Source organism: Babylonia areolata, chromosome 18 (genome assembly GCF_041734735.1).
Source record: "Babylonia areolata isolate BAREFJ2019XMU chromosome 18, ASM4173473v1, whole genome shotgun sequence".
NCBI classification, from domain to species: domain Eukaryota; kingdom Metazoa; phylum Mollusca; class Gastropoda; order Neogastropoda; family Buccinidae; genus Babylonia; species Babylonia areolata.
In genome coordinates, this window is record NC_134893.1 from 45,009,156 (window position 1) to 45,034,473 (window position 25,318).

At 41.7% G+C, this 25,318-nt stretch overlaps 1 protein-coding gene across 3 annotated transcripts in view; it reads right to left on the minus strand.

Annotated features, from left to right (window-relative positions):
• Nucleotides 1–19,693: 19,693 nt before the first annotated feature.
• The window catches only part of LOC143292827 (uncharacterized), an 18,103-nt gene continuing 12,478 nt past the window's right edge, over nt 19,694–25,318 (minus strand). For all 3 annotated transcript variants that reach the window (XM_076603437.1, XM_076603436.1, XM_076603435.1), the window contains exons 3-4: nt 23,806–23,946; nt 19,694–22,823 (exon numbers count right to left, since the gene is read on the minus strand). In XM_076603437.1, the coding sequence (XP_076459552.1) occupies nt 22,363–22,823; nt 23,806–23,946 (602 nt within the window). In that variant the 3' untranslated portion in view covers nt 19,694–22,362. The remainder of the gene's footprint in view (nt 22,824–23,805; nt 23,947–25,318) is intronic.

Genomic DNA, 25,318 nt, shown 5'->3' on the forward strand with positions numbered 1-25,318 from the left:
GGGGAGATTATGTACTTCTGGGAGGTTAACGGCCGTAGCTACTTCCATTTTCTCCGCATGGGCAGGTATTAGTTTGCACAGGACAGGAATGTCAGACCCTTGCCGGAGTCTGCACTAGTGGGTCATGGTAAGTATGTTAGATAAACGTAATTTTAGGAAGAAAATTTCCTTTCACTGTTAAATGTATGTGCTAAACTTTTTTGTTGGACAAATATATATGTGTTCCTTGTTGAGTTTATTAAGCTGTTGAGTTCTCTTTTTCACTCTCTTTAAAGAAAAACAAAACAACAAAACAAAATAACTTGCTTATTTACTCCGGTTCTCCTTGTTTTTGTTGGTGTTGTTTTTGGTCTTTTGTGGGTGTGCATGTTTGCATTTGTGTGTGTGTGTGTGTGGGGGGGGTGTTTTTGTGTGTGGGAGGGTGGGGTGTAGGTGTGTTGGTGTGGGTGTGTGAGTGTGGGTATGTGTGTGTGTGGGATGTGTGTGTGTGTGTCTGGGTGTGTGTGTGTGTGTGTGGTGCATGCATGTGTATGTATACATGTTACTGTGTGTGTGTGTAAGTGCAGTGAGCATGTCATGGAAGTTTTGCTGTACAGAGAACCGATGCACTGTTGCTTTCAGAGTGTACTGTGTCCCCTGTGTAGAGGAGTTAGGGGGAGGAGATGTACTGAAAAAGGTTGGGGAAAGTTGTGCATGGCTGGCTACCTTCATTTTCCATGGGGCATGCGTGATTTGCCAATGATCAACAATGATTTGCATGGGAAACTAAGATGTTATGGCCTCTTTCTTACTAGCTCTTTGTTACCCTTGCAAACAATGTTCTTTTGTTTGAAAGGAACGTGATTCAAACTACGTTAGAAAATAAGATAATGTTGAGAAAAGAATAGCATACATACTTGCATACAAATCATCCTTACTTAGAACAACCAGATGTGAATATTGCACTGTTGCAGCTTACTGTAAAGAATTAACAAACTAGTTCAAAACAGGATGTGGAGGAATAAAGCTTGATTTTTATCACAAAAATAAAGAACAATCTTTCCACAGCTAGTTGGTGTAAAATAAAAAAATAACACTTTGATATTTTCTTTGAAATTGCATAGTTTTATGATCTAATGAAATAACACATATTATTTACAGGAAATAGAGGTCCAGGTTCTAGGGATTATTTTTTACAGTCCTAGCAATAGCCTGATTAATTTTTTTATCTTTTATTTTATATTTTTTTATTTTTTTTTCTTTTCGTTTTGTTGTACATGTTTAGCAATCTGATTATTGAATTACAATGAATAAATGTATCATTAACGAGTTTCTTAATGTTGATTCCTATCATTTCTTTGTGTGGGTGACAAACAGTTCTTTTTTCTCCTTATGTAAGATGAGAGATTTTATTTTTTCATCTTGAGTATGAGGATAGATTCCTTTTTCTCCTTGAGTAAGAGGAGAGAGTGAGAGTAAGGGAGAGGACAGAAGTGGAAGAACATGCATGAAAATTTCACAAACATTGGATATGCTGAGAGGGAGAAAGTGATTCATAATTGATGGGATAGGTTTAGTTGGTGTCATGCATTTTTAGGAATATTTTTTTTTAAATGTACTTCGATCTATCAGATGTTCTTTCACTGGTATGTATCATTACAGTTGTTTTTTTTTGTTTTTTTTTACCCCATTTGCCATCTTCTTTCAGTGAGAATGTATCTAACACATTAACACTGCATGGGAAAAGGAAAGCAGCAGCAGATGTGCAACAAACAGCACAAAGTATGTGTGAAGTTTGAACAAATGGAAGCAGAATGAACTTGAAAGAACTTGATGAAATACTATGGTTTATGTACACACCTATATGAACACACACACACACACACACACACACACACACACTCACACACACACACACACACACACACACACACACACACACACACACACACACACACACTTCTTTGCTATGATGAAATATAACACTAACCAATTTTCATTTCTAAAGATGTGCTTGATCAAAGACACTATTTTCTGTTTGACTGAATGTGTCTGAGCATTTTTAAGTGTATATATGCTCATACTTGTGTGTCTGAGTGCGTGCGTGTGTGTGTTGTGTGTGCGTGCACGTGTGTGTGTGTGTGTGTGTGTGTGTGCGTGCGTGCGCGTGTGCATGTGTGTGTGTGTGTGTGTGTGTGTGTGTGGATGCATGTGCACATTGCTATTATGTGAGTTTTTGTGTCATGCAGACAAAACAATGCTTGAAATAATGTGTGTACTGATAGGTAATGACTTTTAACTGAATTATGGAATTTAATTAAAAAAATTGGAATTCATTTCAACTGATAAGGAAAAATTTCCCGTTGGTAAACATCAAAATGAAAGAGAAAGAGAGAGAGAGAGAGAGAGAGCAAATCAGAGATGGGAGGAATTATTAGTCTGTTTCAGTCTTGTTTGTTGGAAAGCCTACATCAGTTCAGTATCTATATAGTCGATCAAGGCATCAATTATACTTAAAAAAAAAAAAAAAAAAAAATGAAAAGGCAAGAATCGAGGAAACAATTTTGATTAAACTGAAACAGCTTTCAGCATATATTTTCCCCTGCAGGTGAAGGAGGCGAAGAAGTGGCCGTGCTTTCTGTGCCAGCCGTTCAAGGCCAGCAGCCACGGACTGTTGAAGCCGCACAGGAACTGGCAAGAGAACCTCATCCTCTTCTTTGACATGGGCCACAGGACCACCCTGGTATAGAACAGAATGTGGAGTATGTCTTTATAGATCACCCTGGTATAGAACAGAATGTAGAGTATGTTTTTATAGATCACCCTGGTATAGAACAGAATGTAGAGTATGTCTTTATAGATCACCCTGGTATAGAACAGAATGTGGAGTATGTTTTTATAGATCACCCTGGTATAGAACAGAATGTAGAGTATGTTTTTATAGATCACCCTGGTATAGACCAGAATGTGGAGTATGTCTTTATAGATCACCCTGGTATAGAACAGAATGTGGAGTATGTTTTTATAGATCACCCTGGTATAGAACAGAATGTAGAGTATGTTTTTATAGATCACCCTGGTATAGAACAGAATGTGGAGTATGTCTTTATAGATCACCCTGGTATAGACCAGAATGTAGAATATGTCTTTATAGAACACCCTGGTATGGAACAGAAGTAGAATATGTCTTTATAGAACACCTTGGTATAAAACAGAATGTAGAATATGTCTTTACAGATCACCCTGGTATAGAACAGAATGTAGAATATGTCATTACAGATCACCCTGGTATAGAACAGAATGTAGAATATGACTTTATAGATCACCCTGGTATAGAACAGAATGTGGAGTATGTCTTTATAGATCACCCTGGTATAGAACAGAATGTGGAGTATGTTTTTATAGATCACCCTGGTATAGAACAGAATGTACAGTATGTCTTTATAGATCACCCTGGTATAGAACAGAATGTGGAGTATGTTTTTATAGATCACCCTGGTATAAACCAGAATGTAGAATATGTCTTTATAGATCACCCTGGTATAAAAAAAGAATGTAGAATGTCTTTACAGATCACCCTGGTATAGAACAGAATGTACAGTATGTCTTTATAGATCACCCTGGTATAGAACATAATGTAGAATATATCTTTATAGATCACCCTGGTATAGAACAGAATGTACAGTATGTCTTTACAGATCACCCTGGTATGGAACAGTATGTAGAATATGTCTTTACAGATCACCCTGGTATGGAACAGTATGTAGAATATGTCTTTACAGATCACCCTGGTAGTGAACAGAATGTAGAATATGTCTTTACAGATCACCCTGATATGGAACAGAATGTACAATATGTCTTTACAGATCACCCTGGTATAGAACAGAATGTAGAATATGTCTTTATAGAACACCTTGGTATGGAACAGAATGTACAATATGTCTTTATAGATCACCCTGGTATAGAACAGGATGAAGAATATGTCTTTATAGAACACCCTGGAAGAGAACAGAATGTAGAATATATCTTTATAGATCACCCTTGGAGTGAACAGAATGTAGACTATGTCTTTATTAACAAATGCACCGGTTACTTTCAAGGGTTATATCTCCTTTCTACCAGGCCCAGGAAAACTCACTATACAGAATGTATTAATCCATAGAATTTTTCTTTTAATTACACATACTTAACCGTGACCCACTAGTGCAGACTCTGGCAGTAAATTTTCCTGTTATTCATATCACCATACAAAATGTGACCCATCTGTGTTCACCTGTTTTTTTTTTCCTTCAAGGTTCCAGACTTGGACTACTTTAAAATTCGACGACCAATCCGTGTGCTGAGTCTCTTTGATGGCATCGGGACAGGCAAGATAGCCTTCTTCCAGTGTTCTTTTCGTTTCTTTTCATTTTTTTACAAAACAAATGCATGCACATATGCACTGTTAATGCACAGGTGGATGCACATACACACAAGCTGAAGCACACTTTCACACACATGCATAGTCACACATATGCAAATGCACTCTCTCTCTCTTGTTTTCTTTGTCTATCAGTCTTAAAAACCACTCTTATTGATATTTTCTTGTCTGTGCATGTGAAATATTATCAAGTTTGTCTTAGGCAGATCTTGAAGAACAAAATTCACAAATCGATCACACAGAAGACATTCTATATATTTCCCCTTTTTGTTTCAGGTCCACAATCAATTTGTTGATATTATTTCTTCTCATACAATTAATAACTGTTATATTGATATGATTAGAAAACAGCATGCTTGCAAATAAGTGTATTAAGTTACCAAAGATTATAAGGTATAAGTGCTTTAATTTAAACCAAAAGAAAGGAGCTAGATATCTAAGCAGAGATCACAGGAATGTACAGGTAATTCACACCTGAATGGTCAATCAGTCACACTGACAGAACAAAAAATTACTCTCAAATGATGTTTGTTGTTGTTTTTTTTCCCCTTTCTTTTTACATTTGTGGGATGTAACTGGCATGTTCCCTCACATGCACTAGATGGCTGATACGTGAATAACTCTTTTTTTTCTTTTTTTTATCCCCACTGTTAAGAAAGCCATATTTTGTTTTCAGGGGTGTATTGTTCAGCTGAAAGCTGTGCCTGCAGACCTGATGGATGAATGACTGTTGTTGTTGTTTTTCCCTACTGTTAAGGCAACCATATTTTATTTTCAGGGTGTGGAGTGATGGCCTAGAGGTAACGCGTCCGCCTAGGAAACGAGAGAATCTGAGCGTGCAGGTTCGAATCACGTCTCAGCCGCCGATATTTTCTCCCCTTCCACTAGACCTTGAGTGGCGGTCTGGACGCTAGTCATTCGGATGAGACGATAAACCGAGGTCCCGTGTGCAGCATGCACTTAGCGCACGTAAAAGAACCTACGGCAACAAAAGGATTGTTCCTGGCAAAATTCTGTAGAAAAATCCACTTCGATAGGAAAAGCAAATAAAACTGCACGCAGGAAAAAATATAAAGAAATGGGTGGCGCTGTAGTGTAGCGATGTGCTCTCCCTGGGGAGAGCAGCCCGAATTTCACACAGAGAAATCTGTTGTGATAAAAAGAAATACAAATACAAATACAAAATATTATTCAGCTGAAAACCCTGCAGACCTGATTCGTGAATGACTGCTTTTTTTTTCTTTTTTTTTACCCTTCTGTTAAGCCAGCCATATTTTGTTTTAGGGGGTGTGTTCATTGTTCAGCTGAAAACTGCCTGTTCCTGCAGGTCTGCTGGCACTGCAGAGGGCGGGGCTCACAGTGGAGGTGTACTACGCCAGCGAGACTGATGATCAGGCCACCATCATCTCTCAGGCCAATCATGGGCATCGCATCGCTCAGCTGGGGGATGTTGTTACCATCACTAAAGACAGGGTTGGTGTCTGTCCGTGTGTGTGTGTGGAGGGGAGGAGGGTGCAGGGGAGGGGGGTGGGCAGGTGGGAGGGAGGAGGTAGGGGATGTTGTCACCATCACTGTGACAACATCACCAAAGACAGGGTTTGTGCCTGTCCATTTGTGTGTGTGTCTTGGGGAGGGAGGGAGGGTGTGTGTTGGTGGTGCTCAGACAGCATGCTGACATAAAGTTAAAGGTTACTGAGGTTAGTTTTTGGTAACTGACATTATTCGGCATTATTGAAATACTAGTCTGAACTCAACTTGAACCTTTTTACACTTAAAAGTAAATCACAGTGGAGTGTTGGCCAAGTGGTAATTCATCGGCCTAAGAAGCAAGAGAATCTGTGTGTTGGAATCTCACAGTCACCAGTATTTTCTGCCAGTCCATTAGACCTTGAATGGTGGTATGGATGCTAGTCATTTGGATGAGACGATTAACTGAGGTCCCGTGTGCAGCATGGGTTTAGCGCGTGTAAAAGAACTGACAGCCACAAAAGGGTTGTCCCTGGCAAAATTCTGTACAATAGTCCAATTCAATAGGAAAACAAATAAAAATTGCAGGCAGAAAAAAATACAAAAAAATGGACGGCGCTGTCAGTGTCTCCATGGGGAGAGCTGTCCAGATTTACATACATTTGAATGACAACTAGGGACATGTAAATTTGCAGTGAATATCTTTTTAAAATTTTTTAATCTTGAACTCAGTTATAAGACGGGCGCAATAGCCGAGTGGTTAAAGCGTTGGACTGTCAATCTGAGGGTCCCGGGTTCGAATCACGGTGACGGCGCCTGGTGGGTAAAGGGTGGAGATTTTTACGATCTCCCAGGTCAACATATGTGCAGACCTGCTAGTGCCTGAACCCCCTTCGTGTGTATATGGAAGCAGAAGATCAAATACGCACGTTAAAGATCCTGTAATCCATGTCAGCGTTCGGTGGGTTACGGAAACAAGAACATACCCAGCATGCACACCCCCGAAAACGGAGTATGGCTGCCTACATGGCGGGGTAAAAACGGTCATACACGTAAAAGCCCACTCGTGTGCATACGAGTGAACGCAGAAGAAGAAGAAGAAGTAGAAGAACTCAGTTGTAAGGGCGGATGTCAGGTCTCTTCTACTCATGTGCATATACCATGGGAGGTAATCATGTTCTACGTTTGGTTTCTGTGGACATCACAGTGTCCTCATGCGTGAATGGGTCCGGCTTTTGTGGGCAGCTGGCAGACATCGTCCCTATAGATCTGCTGATGGGTGGATCTCCATGCAATGAGCTGTCCCTTGCCAACCCCCTGCGTAAAGGTTTTGATGTTGGTATGTTTACAGTCAGCTCAGTTATTTCTGTTCTGATATGATCATTGTCCATTTGTGCTTTGTTGCTGAAAATGCTGTATATTTTGAAGAGTGTGTGTGTGTTGATGTGTGTGTGTGTGTGTGTGTGTGTGTGTTGATGTGTGTCTGTGTGTGTGTGTGTGTGTGTGTGTGTTGATGTACCAGATTTTTAAAATATGTTGAAAAGTAGAAGAGATGCTTACATTGTGGCACGCCCGCACTTTGTATGCATATACCTGCACTTGCTTGTTCAAACACATGCAACCATGCATGCTCAAACGCGCACACACACACCAACATACACACAGTAGAGAGAAGTCTGAATTTCAAATGCAAATTGTTGTTCAGCTGCAGGACAGAAGGTGACGGGTGATAGTTCCTTTGTCACTCACACACGTTTCAAGTTTCAAGTTTTAATTATCCTTTCACTCTTATTGGAGTATAGAGGATTACTGCAAAATAATCACACACACACACACACACACACACACACACACACGTTCTCTCTCTCTCTCTTACAGAAATGTCGATTTCTAATTAATAATAACAATCATCATTATGATAGAAATGATAATAATCCAAATGATAATAATAATATCATTTATTTTCAGTCTGTTATCATCATCTTAGATGAACAGACTATAGATAAATAAACGAACGATCTCTCTCTCTCTCTCTCTCTCTCTCTCTCTCTCTCTCTCTCACAGAGGTGGGAGGAGTCTGAATTTCAAATGCCAACTAGACTTTCAGTTCAGCTGCTTGACAGTGGATGACTAGTGTTACTTCCTTTTTCCTGTTCACACAGAGGGTAGTGGTGTACTGTTCTTTGATTTCTACCGAATCCTGCGAGACTTGGTGGCCTTGAACGGAAACACTCACCTCTTCTGGTTGTTCGAGAATGTGGCCTCCATGCGCACTGCCTATCGCACCGTCATTTCCAGATTCTTGCAGGTCAGTGTATAGGTGCTTTGAAGGACAGGGAAAGGGACTTAGTTTATTTCTGTAGCACGGTGAAAACTAATCTTTGATATAATTTGAACAAGATGCATATTAGCTGCACGTTTGTGCACATACTCGTGCATTCTCATACACATACATGCATGCGTGCACACATACATGCTGGTACACATGCACACACACACACACACACACACACACACACACTCACACAGTGATGGCCTAGAGGTAACGCGTCTGCCTTGGAAGCAAGAGAATCTGAGTACGCTGGTTCGAATCAGGGCTCAGCCGCCAATATTTTCTCCCCCTCCACTAGACCTTGAGTGGTGGTCTGGATGCTAGTGATTCAGATGAGGTGATAAACCGAGGTCCTGTGTGCAGCATGCACTTAGCGCACGTTAAATAACCCACGGCAACAAAAGGGTTGTTCCTGACAAATTTCTGTAGGAAAATCCACTTCGATAGGAAAAACAAATAAAACTGCACACAGGAAAAAATATATATAAAAAAAAGGGTGGCGCTGTAGTGTAGTGATGCGCTCTCCCTGGGGAGAGCAGCCCGAATTTCACGCAGAGAAATCTGTTGTGATAAAAAGAAATACAAACTCAATACAAATACACACACACATTGTATGTATGATCCAATATCTTGTGCACATGCACATGCCCACGGATACTCCAGGGCCATCCTTCTCTCCAGACACATACCCTGCCACACAGAGTTCCACTGTCATTGTGTATTCTTGTACACATATACGTCCACAATGGTTTTTTTTCTGTAAATAATTGCTTTATTCGATTTTGATATGAGGATGAGAAGAAGCACTGTGTACATTGTTCATTTATTTGATGTAGGGAATTTCAAAAGAATTCTATGCTCTTATGTGTGTTTATTTATCGTTTTTGTTCATTTGCTGTGCAGTGCCAGCCGGCAGTCTGGGATGCCAAACACATGTCGGCTCAGAAACGATCACGTTTCTTCTGGGGCAATATTCCTGGCTTGTACAGGTACAAGGTTTTTATTGTTGTTTTTCATGATAGGTTTCTGAATGATAGTTTATGACTGATGGATTGTTTCATCTTCTTTTTGATTCTTGAAGCGTGTGAGCATGCTTACATACAAGCATGCACACACACTCGCACTCACACACATACACACACACCCAAGCACATGTGTGCATGTACACACACACACACACACACACACACGCACACACACACACACACACACACACACACACACAAATGTACACACATTCACACACACGCACACACATAAACTCACACAGAGACACACACTGACACACAGACACATACACATACATATGCATGTGTGCTTATACAGTGTGCACATACATAAACATTCACATCCACATGCACACACACACACACACACACACACACACACACACACACACACACACACACACACTCACACACACATACACATGCACACATTAAAAAACAACAACCAAATAATCAAATAAAAAAAACTATGTGCTCAGCACTCCAGAAGTGTCCAACGCCTTGAGGCAGGAGGTGGACTTGAACAGCGTGCTCACAAAGCAGTGTGACCGCCGGGCCACGGTGCAGCGTGTACGGACCATCACCACCAACTCCAACAGCCTGCTGCAGGGGGTGGGTCGGAGCGACCTACCTGTCAGCATGGCCGGGACCCAGGATATGCTCTGGCTTTCTGAGCTGGAAAGGTAGGGTGGACATTGCGGGTTTGGCTGTGTGGTTTTTGATCGAGATCGACTTCAAAGGTTTTTGTTTGTGTGTTAAGGTTTGTTTTGGTTTGGTAAAGATTGTTTTGGTGATGGGCACAATAGCAGAATTGTTAAAGTGTTGGACTTTCAGTCTGAAGGTCCCGGGTTCGAATCTCAGTAACGGCGCCTGGTGGCCAAAGGGTGGAGATTTTTTCTGATCTCCATGGTCAACATATGTGCAGACCTTGCTAGTGCCTGAACCCCCTTCATGTGTATACGCAATCAGAAGATCAAATACACACATTATAGATCCTGTCATGCATGTGCGTTTGGTGGGTTAAAGAAACAAGAACGTACCCAGCGTGTACACCCCCGAAAATGGAGTATGACTGCTTGCATGGTGGGGTAAAAATGGTCATACAAGTAAAAGCCCACTTGTGTACACATGAGTGAATGTGAGAGTTGCAGCTCATGAACGAAGAAGAAGAAGAGTTTGGGTTTGATTTCAAGTTTCAGTATCAAGGAGGTGTTATTGTCTTTCAAGGTTTTTTTTGTGGTTGGTTGCTGGTTTGGCTGTGTGGTTTTTAATGAAGATCGTCCTTGAAGGTTTTTGTTTATGTGTAGGTTTGTTTTGGTTTGATTTCAGTTTCAGTAACAAGGAGGTGTTGTCTTTCAAGGTTTATGTTTGTGTGTGTGTGTGTGTGTTTGAGTTTGGTTTCAGTTTTAGTGTCAAGAAGGTGACAAACCATGCACACTGATCCATATGCTGTACACCACAACAGCTCTTATCTCACACACAACTTTGTATTTCAGGCTCTTTGGCTTTTGACTCATCAATAACTGTGTGTTTGGCTTTGCACTCACCCACAACTCATTTTCTCTTTGGCTTTTGATTTACCCAATCTCACTCTTCTGTTTTTCATGCTGTTTGGCTTTTGACTCACACACAACACTGTGTTTCAGGCTGTTTGGCTTTGGACTCACACACAACACTGTTTTTCAGGCTGTTTGGCTTTTGACTCACACACAACACTGTTTTTCAGACTGTTTGGCTTTGGACTCACACACAACACTGCTGTTTCACAACACTGTTTTTCAGGCTGTTTGACTTTTGACTCACACATAACACTGTTTTTCAGGCTGTTTGACTTTTGACTCACACACAACACTGTTTTTCAGGCTGTTTGACTTTTGACTCACACACAACACTGTTTTTCAGGCTGTTTGGCTTTTGACTCACACACAACACTGTTTTTCAGGCTGTTTGGCTTTTGACTCACACACAACACTGTTTTTCAGGCTGTTTGGCTTTTGACTCACACACAACACTGTGTTTCAGGCTGTTTGGCTTTTGACTCACACACAACACTGTGTTTCAGGCTGTTTGGCTTTTGACTCACACACAACACTGTGTTTCAGGCTGTTTGGCTTTTGACTCACACACAACACTGTGTTTCAGGCTGTTTGACTTTTGACTCACACACAACACTGTGTTTCAGGCTGTTTGGCTTTTGACTCACACACAACACTGTTTTTCAGGCACTTTGGCTTTTGACTCACACACAATACTGTTTTTCAGGCTGTTTGATTTTTGACTCACACACAACACTGTTTTTCAGGCTGTTTGACTTTTGACTCACACACAACACTGTGTTTCAGGCTGTTTGGCTTTTGACTCACACACAACACTGTGTTTCAGGCTGTTTGGCTTTTGACTCACACACAACACTGTGTTTCAGGCTGTTTGGCTTTTGACTCACACACAACACTGTGTTTCAGGCTGTTTGGCTTTCCTGCACACTACACCGATGTGGGCAACCTACCTCCGACCAAGCGGCGGGCTTTGCTGGGCAGATCGTGGAGCGTGCAGATTGTCACGGAAATTCTCCGGCCTCTCACCCAGTACTTTGCCACTGAAGGCACTGAGGGGGTGAGTGCCAAAGAGGACATCTCTGTCACCCCTGCCGGCAACAAGGACCATGATGCCGAATCCACTGTCCTGCATTCAGTTTCTACCACTAGTCAAATTACCAGGTCTGACAATGTCTCCGAAGTCATGAGCAATCTTGACACGGATGTGAAGATCTTCAGCTCTGTCATCAGCAAGAGCACGGTTACTGACATCAAGCCTGATGAAGCATCCATCGCTGATGTTAAGGACAACAGTAAGGACATGAATATGTCTGTTGCCAGTGCTTGTGAGGACATCAATGTATGTGTTGCCAACATCATGGACACCAGGAAGGACATCAGTCCGTGTGTTGCTGACAGTAAGCACGCTGACAGTAAGCATGATGTTGTGTTTTCTCCGAACAGCGGAGATGTGAATGACTCTGTCACCAGCAGTACGGGGACTGACCGGGTCTGCTGGCATCACCAAAGGCATTGATATTTCCTCTGCCAACACAAGCAGAAAAGATGTGTCTGATGCCCTTGAAAAGAAAGCTGAGAGAGCTGCCACAAATGCTGGGGGGTGTGACATCTCTGCTGTCAGGTGTAAAGACATTGGTGTGTCTGGTGACAACAGTACAGGTGTAGCCAGTGTCCTAGAACAAAACAAGGCATACTCTGCTGACAGTGAAGGTGCTCGTTCATCTGTTGTCCATTCCAGCAAACTCACTGATACATGTGCTGGTGGTGTCAATGAAAACAAAGACACAGCTGCTGTCAATGCCAGAGTCAACAAAACCAATACCAGTACCAAAGGCAGAGAAAACTTTTCTGTTTCTTTTACCAAAGCTTGTAAAAACACTTCTGCATCTGGGACCAAAGTGACCAACAACACTGATGCCACTCCCATCAAAGAATCTGATGCATTTGGCATTGCCAGTAAGGACCATGGTACATCAGTGGCCAAAGTCAGCAAATGCATTTCTTTGTCTGGACATCATGCTGAAGTTACTGATACCACTGTGAACGTCAGTGTGAATTCTCTTGTGTCATCAGCCACTAAGAAAGGCATCAGTGTACCTATAGTCAGCAATACTCATGACACAGGTATCAACAATGAGGACACTGAGCAGACAGATGTTCTCATCTCTGATGGGCCCAGTGTGAAGACAAGAGCAGGTGGAATCAGCACCACTGACGGAGAGGGTTTTTCTGTTTCAAAGGAAGGCATGCGTGATGGTTACGTTGCCAGTACTTGCAAAATGATTGACGTAGTCATGACTTCAGTCTACTCAGGTGTGGATATTGTTGATGATCAAGGTGTGGATTCACAGGTTAGAACACCAGGGAGATTCAGCATCCTTGATGATGACCCAGTCAGCAGCACTGGGATGCTAGACCATCATCTGAGGCCTTCCTTGAGTGGAAGAGAGGGTGACTGCTGTGCTTCACCTGAAGTGTCAGAAGTTCTTCAGTTGGAGATTCCAGAAAATGCCTGTGGAATGGGAATGGGCCATGCTGACTTGATGGATGTGGATCTTGCTCCACAACACCCAGCCTTTCAGTCTGGAAACTGCAAGGAGCATATGGATGATAGTGAAGATGGTGAATGTTTGATGACAGACTTCTGCAGTGACAGCGTCATAATCTGTGAGGACATTGGCAGCGCTGGTGAAATACTCTGCATCAGTGACTCTATCATCATAGTTGAAGACACACCTGGCACTATTTTTCATGAAAATGATATCATCTCTCAAGAATCCACAGAGATGGAACCACCTTGTGCAACACATGTTGATGTACTGATTGACCACGATTACATGTCCTCTGGCAGTGCCCAAGAACAAGAAGCTGACAGTGTCTCTGATGAAGTGCATCACTTCAGCACAGTGGGTGAGGAGGGTCTGCCTCAAGGACAGTTGCAGAGAACAAGCAGTGACATTCTCCCTGCAGTTACTGTCTTGTTTCCACAGAGCTGTGGCAGCTCAGAAAATTCAGGACAGGATCATGGGCATGATATGTATGGCAGGGAAACTTGTGCCGCAGAAATTCCCAGAGTTGAACAGTATTCATCTTCCCAAGAAAAAATGATTGGCTCATTGGAACATACACACAGTGGGCTGACAGACACCAAACAGTCTTTGTTTTGTGATGAGGAACTGGGAGAATCGGAATCAGAAGAACCGATGTGTGCACAGTCTGAAGATCAGGTCAGAAATCCTGGTTCACTGAGAAAAGACACAAGCTCCAGAACACAGTTAATTAAAAAAGGATATCAGAGTGTGAAAAACACAAACACTCATGAAGCAGGGCTGCACAGTGATGTGCCATGTGAACAGAAAGAGATCCTACAGTGTCAGACCAGTGAAACAGCTACCGATGACACAGATTCTTGCACCAAAGAAGGCACTTATTCTGGAACTGCAAGCACATGGGTAAAACCTCAAACGTCCTCAGAAAGTGAATGGAGCAAAACAAAGTTTGAAACAGACAGTTGTCAGTCATCAGCAAAACTCAGCTATTCTAGAAAAGAGGGTTGTTCCAATGATATAAAAAATGACACTTCCAATTCAAAGTTAGAGTGTGCAGTGGAAAATCGGGGAACCTGTGACATTGAGAAACGACAGACCAGATCAGCAGTGAGAGCAAAAGCAGGGAGACAGAAGCCAGGGTGTGGACAACGGTCAGCAAGGATCCGAAACATCACACTTTCTACACACAGATGTGATGAGCATTCAGCAGATGTGAATGAACACAACAAAGGTCTTGTTTCCAAAAAGGCAAAAACACAAAGTCCCTGTGAGCTTTCTGCTTGGTCCAAGCGACTGAGATCTAGATCAGCACATAAAGATGAAAAGAAGGTTCCTTGTGGATCAGAACTATGGAAACATGCTGAAGTCACTTTGGCACATCAACCCAAAGCTCTATCTTTTTCTCAATTTGGCAGCAAAGGACAAATTTCAGTCCCAGAAATAAGAACTTGTGATCATCAAATGTATAGCAATTGCCCCATCAGTCCTGAATCATGTGGGTCAGCTGCAGACGTCTCCACTAATGCCAGAATGAATACCCTTGGACGTCAGAAAGACCAGGCTGATTGTTTCTTTCCACAAGTGACTCTGTCAAGCAAGACACATGGCCCACAGGGACAACAGCACAGATCAACATCTCTTCATCATTTTGAAAAGGTGAACAGACATTCAAAACTTACACAGAACATGCAGGGACTGGTCACCAGGGGAGGGGGCCACCATGAAGGATTGAAAGATGACAGCAGTGCAGGCCTCTCAGGGACAAACCCCCCACCAGAGACAAAACGACCACCAGAGACAAAACGACCACCAGGGACAGAAAGACCCCCAGAGACAAAGAAAGGAAGATCCCGCAGAGATGTGAATGAACAAGAAACTTTCTTCCCTTCTGGAGCACTGGCACAGCCTACAGTGAACCCTCTCCCTGGCTGCAGTATAACCCTGGGTTCATCATGTATCATTTCCAAGACAAATGTTCTGCAGAGAAGGTCACAAAGGATTTCCACCAGAAGCTCTCAGGTTAAAGGTAAACACACAGGTGTCTGTTCCAGGCTTGCTGTAAACTTGTCAAAGATGCATATCTCACAGAAAAAGTAGCTCCTCAAAGAAAGATTTAACCAGACGCAGAGGAAGACATGTCAGAATACACAGTGTCTGCACATAGGGCAATAGCTGCAAGCAGAAGACAGGTTGGATCATGTCTTATTTAGTTTAGTGTCTTGAAATACAGACGTGTATGCAGAATAAAACTTAAATCAACAGTTTTAAAACAGCAAGACCATTTTTTTCAAATAATTATTTGTTTAAACAGCAAAATTCTCTATTCAAGGCCAGGATTTCCAGAGAAAGATGAACCAAAGTACCCCCCAAAATGGAACTGTGAATCTTCCAAATTTCAGTTGATTGATTTGAGACAGTCAGAGCTTTATTTGTATTTGTATTTTATTTGTATTTGTTATTTGTATTTCCTTTTTATCACAACAGATTTCTCTGTGTGAAATTCGGGTTGCTCTCCCCAGGGAGAGCGCATCACTATACTACAGCGCCACCCATTTTTTTTGTATTTGTTTTTCCTATTAACTGTTTTTCCTTAACATTTCCCCTTTAGTTTTAGACCACTTTCTGGATAATCTATCATCTTTGAGGAAAAAAGTCAACGCTTTTCATTTACTGTTTTTTTCTATGATTTTCTTTTCTTTAAAATTAGTATTGCTCCCTGTGATTTATCTCTGCAGTTAGTTTTGTTTGTTCTTTGAAGGTTTTGTTTGTTCTTTGATTTCTCATTTGCAGCCATAGTATTTTTTCTTGATTGTTTTTATTATTTTGTATACGGTCAGTATCCTTCCTGTGATCTGTATACAACTGTATTAAGTTGGGAGTTTATCTTTTCTTTGATCTACATGTATTGTTTCTGGAACATACAGCTTTTGGGGCATCCTATAGGCCTATTAACAATGTTAAGGTGGTGTAAGCGGTAGCCTGTAGCTTGCACCAGTTTGACATAAGTATATTAGCCAAACAGGGAGTGTACATAGGAACTCCTTTTGTTTGTCAAAGTAATTGCTGTATAATGATGGATAAGTGTTTTCAAGTGTATTGTATTCATGGAATTTTTTGGACTTGTTACAATTATTGTTTCATACTTTCCTGTCCAAACACATCTTTTAAAATCTAAATTCATGATATGCGGATATTTCTGTCATGGCTGAATGCTGTCTTCTTAATCCTAAAGATGATTTTGTTTTCTGTTGTCATGTGGTGTGTGTGTTTGTGTGTGTGTGTGTGTGTGTGTGTGCAGAGTGAAACTTTTGACATTTTGATAATCCCTTCTCACACCCTCACTCACACACACACACACACACACTCACTGAACTGAACCACTTCTGTGAAAGTCTGGAGTTAACAAGGTGTAAAACAGCAACTGATAGTCAAACAAAATCTGACTATAAAAAAAACAACTGATATTTGGTTCTGCTGAGAATGGTCAGCAATAGAGGCATATCTTAGAGCTTACATTTTACATGTTTGACTGTGTGTGTGATTGCGTTGAATGTTATTGTCCAGTCTGTTATTCAGATTTGTTGGGAGTCATGATTTGACATGGACATTTTTGACTGAACTGATTTTGGTATATCAGCAGTGTAGAGTATATTCACAGGTGCTTTTTTGACTCACTTGTGTAAACAAAGTGAGTATGTTTTAACCTGGTGTTCGGTTGTCTGTGTGCTCTGCAAATACTTTATCAGTTGACACCAAATTAGGCATAAAAATAGGAAAAATTCAGTTCTTTCCAGTCATCTTGTTTAAAACATCCTCTGGGATGGGCACACAAAAAAAAGAAGCCTAATTATATGCAAACTGCATTTACTGTTATATTTATATTTTTTGTATTCTCCAAACTTGGCACTTTGATCTGATATTCTGACCCAACAACAAGAGCAGTCATTGTTATCATTTTTTGTTCAAACAGGAACTTCTTTTACTAAGCATGGAAGTTTTATTTATTTTGCAAACATTTTGGTGCAGATAGTAAAAAAGGGAAATTACTCTGTAATTAATGCTAGGGGACATAATTCGCTTTAAACTGCTCTTTCTCATCTTAAACATTACATTTTGAAATTATACACAATACATAAAAAGCTTGGATTTTTTTTTTTTCAGTGTATCACAAGTGAGTCTTGAAGGCCTTGCCTCTCTTGTTTGTTTTGTTTTTATTTTTGTTTTTGCTGTTTTAGCTGAATGTGGTTGAGAAAAGCTTTCTGTTTGAGCATGTTTTTTATTTGTGAAATTACAGTAGTTTCAAATGATTTTACCTATGTACATTTTTCAAAAAGGGTAGGTTTTTATCTGGAAGAACATGTCCACAATTAATCATTTCATTTGGTATTGTTTAGTAAGTGAATCCCACACGTTGTTCTGATAAATGCTTTTATGTTTGTGCTATTGAATGACATGGCTTTTGGGGGTAACTACAGGCAGCTCTACATACTACCTAAAGATGATCATTTTGTTTGTATGTCTTTCACGTGTGTTTTTGGTGATGAAAGAGCAATAACTTGCCATTGATCACTTCATCATGATTTTTATTTTAAAAAAAAAAGTAATTTGCACTTCGTTTTAGCTTTACATGCAGGTAATTGTTTGTGTCATTCAAAGTCTTAATGCGCTTCTCTCCTGCTTCTTTATGTTTTATACTGTAGTGGCATTGCAGAATGTTGCAGTAAACATATTTTCTTCAATGTAGAAGCTGATTTTATTATTTTCTTCAGTTTCTCATGGATACTGTCCAGACAGTTCTTGGCTTTCTTTTAAGTTTTTACTTTTTCTGGTGCTTGTTAATATATGGTTCATAATTATGTTTATCTATGTCCAGACAATCTGATTTCGTCTGTTGGATAATGTGTGATCATCCTGGCAAAATAGGTGATGGTATGATGGGTATGCGCAAGTGTGAATGTGATCTAGGCTTTTGTTTGAGACAACAGGTCCTGCAAGAATCATTTGTAGAACCGGTAGTAACAATCTGATTCTTGTTTTCACGGCACAGGATCGTTGATGTTCAGTTATTTTAGTAACTGCTTAGTTCTTTTGTTTGAAAGGCTGAAGAATTGCTCCAAGAATCATGAGTTGCACCAGTAATGATAATCTGATTCTGGTTTATACAGTGCAGAATTATTAATTTCAGTTATTTTGGTAAATGCTCAGGGCTTTTGTTTCAAAGATCAAACGAGTGCTAAAAAAAATCATTAGTGACACAGGTAATAATAATTATAATGTGATTATGGATTATACAGTGCAGAATTGTGGATGTTCAGTTATTTTGCTGCTTTTGGTCTGTTCTTCACATCTCATCTTGCATTGTCAAAGGGCACTCAGGAGTAGTGTGAGCAGAGTTCAAAACTCAGTAGAAGTAGAGAGAACTACGGGTTGTTGAATATGGACTAGAAAAGGAACATATTAGTCCTTCATCTATGACTTTCATTCTTTAACTACTTTGTTTTCATTTCCTGTTTTTTTTCTTAAAGACATATTTGAAAATAAATATTTCCTGAACTTCAGTGGTGTGTGTGTGTGTGTGTGTGTGTGTGTGTGTGTGTGTGTGAGGAAGAATATAACACTGATGAAGCATGACATACATTAACAGAGACTGGTGAAATTTGACTTATGCTGACTGACAGTGATGAAGTTTGACTAATAATTAAGTCTGACAAATGCTGACTGATTAAACGGAAGTCTGACAAATGCTGACTGACACAGATTAAACGGAGGTCTGACAACTAGTGCTGACTGACACAGATGAAACGGAGGTCTGACAAATGCTGACTGACACAGATGAAACGGAGGTCTGACAAATGCTGACTGATACTGACAAATGCTGACTGATACTGATGAAACGGAAGTCTGACAAATACTGACTGATACCGATGAAACAGTGTGTACACTGGTTGATGCTGACAACACATGACAAACGTTTGTTGTCACAGACCAAGTATGACACACATTGATGGACCCAGGAAGAGTATCATATGTGTTGACAGTGCATATCATATATTGACACTGAAGAAATCTGGCATACATTGCTTGACACTGGTTAAACATAGCATTCATTGGTAACTGGTTGACATATGTTGATCAACACATATTTCTCAAAATTATATTAAATTCCTGGTATAAGAGAAGCAGTAGTATATATATATATAGAGAGAGAGAGAGAAGGGAGTTTCATGCGACCTTAGATTGTCTCCCATCTTATGGCCGGTGTGAAGGGAAAATATCAGAAAAATCTGATAGGGACTTCCACTGTCACAGTTTCGTGGTTTCCATAAACATTGAAGAGACTGTGGAGTGAACAACGATTAAAAGAACAAACTAACGAGGGTCTGTTAGGTGGTTGCACAATGGATCTTTATTTTGTTGCATTCAAGCTGAACCATCAAATTTACCAAAGATCAGTCACACTGCAATCAACAACCAGGGAAGAGAGTGACTCGTACATAGTCACAACCTCCAGCCTGACAATGATAGATTAAGGTATGATACATGCTGTCAAGTGACTCGCATCCATACGTGTGCCTACAAATCAACTGATGTGCTGTCTAATGGTGACTTACTCTATGAACCTTCTAAAAGAAAAGTGGAGTTGGGAACCCAGAGTGGCATGAGGCAATCAATGTGCAACATCCAGCATTACAGCAGATATGATATAGCATATATCAATCCACATGCTCTTGACACCGCATTGAAACCGAAACTGAAACATGATGAACCAGTCCGGCTAGCAACTTAAGGTGCTGCCCACAGTTGACACCAAACCACTGAGCACAGCTCCGGACTTTCAGTTTCCACTGCTTTCATCCATGGTCTCTTTGAATACTGGAAAATCAAATGCGATATTGCCAGCTCTGTCTTGGCCTTGGGGATTATAGACAACGCCGACTGCCTTCGGGCCCTATTGACTGAGAGAGTGGGTATGTAACTTGGGCAAGACACTTTCCACTAAAAATTCTCTCATGTAGTCGGGACGGCAGTTGCCTCTTCTGCTGCATTGATCGTCATAGTCGGGCATGTCTATCACACATCTTGAAAGACACCATAGAGGTAACTTGGACATCCTTTGTTGATGATGGAGGCTTTTTGATGGCTGTCGGCATGGTTCTCCTGGGTGAAGGAAACTGCATTTGAAGTCGTTTGATGTTTTTTGCAGAGATCTGCCTGAACTGGATAGTTCTCGTTCAAGTGAAGTCACTGAGTGCAGTGTTAGACAGACCCCCTTCCTCCATTTTCCATGGATGGTTTTCCCTGTCGGCCTCATCACCCGAGATAGATGTCACCTTTAAACCCGGCTAAATGTAACTTACCGCCATAAAACACAAACTCAAGCACTGAAAAATGAATACATGCTTCATTATAAAGCGGGCATAAAATACATTTCCATAACTTTTATCTTCACATTTCAGTAATCAAATGGGCTATGATCAAAGGAGAAGTTGAAAAACCTGACAAATGATTATGAAAAAAGAGCATCAGCACTTGTAATGCCCAAAAGAAATCTCCGATCAGCCCATCAGTACCTGACTACTGCTCTGATTGCATCCGATATTTCACTTTCTGCGATCAACTATTTTATAACTGTGAGCCAGTGTATGTGTGTGTTCGCGTGTGTGTCTATGTGTGTGTGCCAGTGTGTGCGCGCGCGAACGTGTGTGTGCGCGCGCGCGTGTGTGTGTGTGTGTGTGTGTGTGTGTGTGTGTGTGTGTGTGACAGAGAGAGAGAGAGAGAGAGAGTGTGTGTGTGTCACTGTGTGTGTGTGTGCTTCAGTGTGTGTGTGTGCGTGCGTGTATCGGTGTGTGTGTGTGTGTGGAAGTTCAAATTCTGTGTGATGTCGTTAATGGAGCAAACCAAGTGAAATCAGCTCAGATCAAATCAGCACAAATCCAACCAAGAAGGACGCTGATATTACAGCAAGCAAGACAGACTACTTAAAATCTCGACCAGCGAGCCCAGTATCAGTACATCAGTCAGTCAATCAGTCAGTTATACTGTCAACTAATATGCAAGCAAACAAATGACAAGCAAACAATCATCAACTGAGCAATTCGTCAGAACCCGACCAGAAGAAACACTGATTTATTTGGTCCCACACTGTCCTTTAAAAAAGCGAAAAGACACTGTCCGAGAGCCTTTGGAGGCAATTGATGGAGTCTCCCGTCGGACCGACGGATGAGTAGGCAGACAGGCATATCTGTCGGTGTGTGTCCTCATAATGGGAGAAGAGGCCGATTCTGGATGCGCAGCACTTCCCACAGGTGTTGCATTGGAAAACGTGCCTGACCAACCCAGGTGACATTTTTTTTTAGTGAAGAGGAGTTGTGCAGTCCCTTCCCCACTCTCTCGCCTACCGACGCTCACAGTCCCACAGGTGCATATACTGCCACGTGTAGGACGGCCTCGGCAGGTGCAGGTTTTTTCTTCGGAGTTCCGTCTCCTAGGAGGACTTCCAGCCAAGGATAAGAGCTCCCCCTGCCTTTTGGTCATCCTCTTCCGCCTTCACAGCCGTTGGGAAAGGTTTCCTCTTCCGCCTGGTCCGTCGTTGGGAGACTTCACATGCGACAGGTAGTACTGGGTCACATGGTACCACCAGCAAGGGCTATGCCCCTGACCTGACCCTGGAAGCAATTATGTTCGACTAAATGGCAGTATGTAGTTTCACAAGCCGGTCGTGATGAAGTTTAATTATCCTGGCTTGCCTACGAACCAGTTGGACAAATTAAGTCATAAAATACACAACACAACATTCTTCCGTGTAACAGAAATTGATGCATTATACATGGCTCTTCAATCACAATAGATTTGTCTCTGTGGAGTCAGGACCTCCATCTGCTCTCCCTGGGCAGAGAGTCTTGTCAGAAGCAGGCGCCATCCATTTCTCACTCTCTCTGTCTCTCCATGTCTCTCAGTGTCTTTATGTCTGTCTCGGTCTTTCTGTTTCTCTCGGACTCTGTCTCTGTCTCTGTCTCTGTCTCTCTCTCTCTCTTAACAGGTTACGCGACACTCACGAAGTGTCTCTACTGGGATCACAGTGCGCCACTTCTCCGACGCTGTTCACGTAGCTGGCAGAACATCTTGGGTTCTCAGCAACACCCTCCTCGCCCTCCTCCTCCTCATCCAAGGACACAAACATCTCCGAAATGGCTTCCAGCCGTCTCGGGCGAACAGGGCTCCTCTCCATCTTCACTGCCGCCCCCGTCCCTGCTCGACCTGGCTTCTGCGGTGACCTTGACCCAGTGTCCTTGACCTCGTGACCCGCGCAGTCCTGCACGATGACGGTGGTTGCGTCGTCCCCGTTGACAGCTGGTCGATTGGTGAGAGCGATGAAACCGGCGATGAAGAGGACAAGGATGGCGGCGGCAAAGTCTAGGCTGAAGGCCCAGGAGAAGCTGTTGCCGTGGCTGTGCTTGAGGATGGTGGAAGCTTTTGTGACGTACACGGAGGCACTGATGATGCCCAGCAGACCTGAAACATGGTGCCTGGATTTTCCAAAGTATGTCGGAATACAAATGGGTATACATACATATGCGCGTAAATTTTAGCTAACACACACACACACACACACACACACACACACACACACACACACACACACACACTCACGGAGACGGAAAGAAACAGAGAGAGAATAGGAAAACTTACCGTATATTGTGTCTGCAAATTATCTCATTACTTCTGAACAAATGAAATGTTCTTCCTTTTGAAACATATTAACACTACTTTGGACATGACGACTGGCTGAAATGTCCACAATAACCCATTTGAATAGTAGAGAGAGAGAGAGAGAGAGAGAGAGAGAGAGAGAGAGAGACTTTGAATGACAAGTACATCACTTCACCCACCATTAGACTTTCGATCAAATTATACCTACTAAATACAAAAGGTAAAATACCCTGTGATTTAATCTGCCGTAAGTTAGCCTACCCCCATACCCCCCAAAAGACAGTGTTTACAATTGTTTGCAGGACGAAACTAAAACTTATGTGAAATGTTTAACTAACATTTGACCGATTTTGGTAACTAAAAATGTGTTGGATATTCCAAGTAAATCAGGTTTTTGGTATATTCCGTGCCAAAGTATGGTTTTAACTGTAATGTATGGTTTTAATTTTCGGTCTTAATATAAGCGGATACACGCCTTGTCAACTCAGCCATATTCTATAAATCCACGCTTTGTGTTCCTTGCGATCCCAAATGAAAATTGTAAATAAAAAGAAAATGTTTGAACTACAGAATTTGAAATGTGGCACTTCTGGAGACCACATCATTGCCGGTTTTAAACAAATGTATTGGATGTTTTAAAGAACTGTTATTTTCACAATGATCACGGTAGTTGCCTCCCATGGCGGCCGCGCAACACAACGGTGTATAGATGAAGCACATTACCATAGCCTGCACAGACTTACGCTTTCATATGTATAAAAATACATACATACTACAGACGTACCTCCTGTGCCCGCTAAGACCTGCACGGCTCTGGAAGACGTGATCTGGTCCTTACAGAAGTTGACAACCACGGCGTACGCACAAGATGATAGCATCCCTGTCAAACCTGCACCTTGCATCCCTTGTACCACCTTGAACCAATCTGACAACAGACAGACAGCAATGTCCTTGTTTTATGGTCATCGTCCGCTCTCATCGATGTTATATCGTCTTCCAGTCGTTTGTCTAACACTCTTTCTCCCTCTCTCTCTCTCTCTTCCCTTAATTTCTCTCACCTCTAGAAATGTAGTTTTGTGAATGTCAAATTACTACCATTCATGTAATCATGATTATAATGTGCATGCTGTACTGATATGATGACATCCCGCTTTGTTTTGTTTAACTGATTCCCCTTCGAGGGCTGGATGAATAAAAAAACATTGTCTTGCTTACTGTTACCCCCCACCGCCCACCCCCGCCAGAAAATATAATTCATTCAATCCAATTAAACTCTGTGTGTGTGTGTGTGTGTGTGTGTGTGTGTGTGTGTGTGCGTGTGTGCGTGCGTGTGATGACTTCCTGGCCGGACGATAGGTATGTATATCATGTCATCATTGTTGTCATTCTTGGCAAATCACATAAATTAGACCTCTTACACGTATACACTTTGTATCATTACAAGTGATTGACGAATAATATAAATTCAGGCTATTACTGACGGGGGAGGGGGGGGGGGGAACTTAAGAAAATATAAGCAAACCAAACAATCTTCTTCCAACTCTACACCCCCTCAATCCCCACGCCCCCTCAATTAAGTGAGAGGAAAAAAATCACCATCATCACTCACTCCACGTAGCCTGCATATTCTTTGCACCACGTATACCCTTTTACTGTTTGTGCCCTGTATAGTTTTTGTCACTTATGTATCTTCACAGACATGGTTCTTACTTCCTGACCTGCTTCTAAACATAATCGTCATTATCATGAAATCTTCAATGGTGTCGTTCGCTGTCATCTTCACGATCTTCTTTTTTCCCCCATTCTTCTTCGTTCGTGGGCTGCAACTCCCACGTTCACTCGTATGTACACGACTGGGATTTACGTGCATGACCGTTTTTACCCCGCCATGTAGGCAGCCGTACTCCGTTTTCAGGGAGGGGGGGTGTATGCTGGGTATGTTCTTGTTTCCATAACCCACCGAACACTGACATGGATTACAGGGTCTTAAACGTGCGTATTTGATCTTCTGCTTGCGTATACACACGAAGGGGGTCCAGGCACAAGCTGCAGATAATTTATGTTAACCTGGTAGATCGGAAAAAAATCCGACTCCACTCTTTACCCACCAGGCGCTGTTACCGAGATTCGATCCCAGTACCCTCAGACTGAAAGTCCAACGCTTTAACCAGTCCGCTATTGCACCCGTCTATCTTCATGACACGACAAAAAGTGTCGCTTTCTTTTGCATGGTTAAAACCAGCGACATGGCGATCCAGTTGCACGTCGACAGTCTTAAGAAATTGTCATGGATGTCG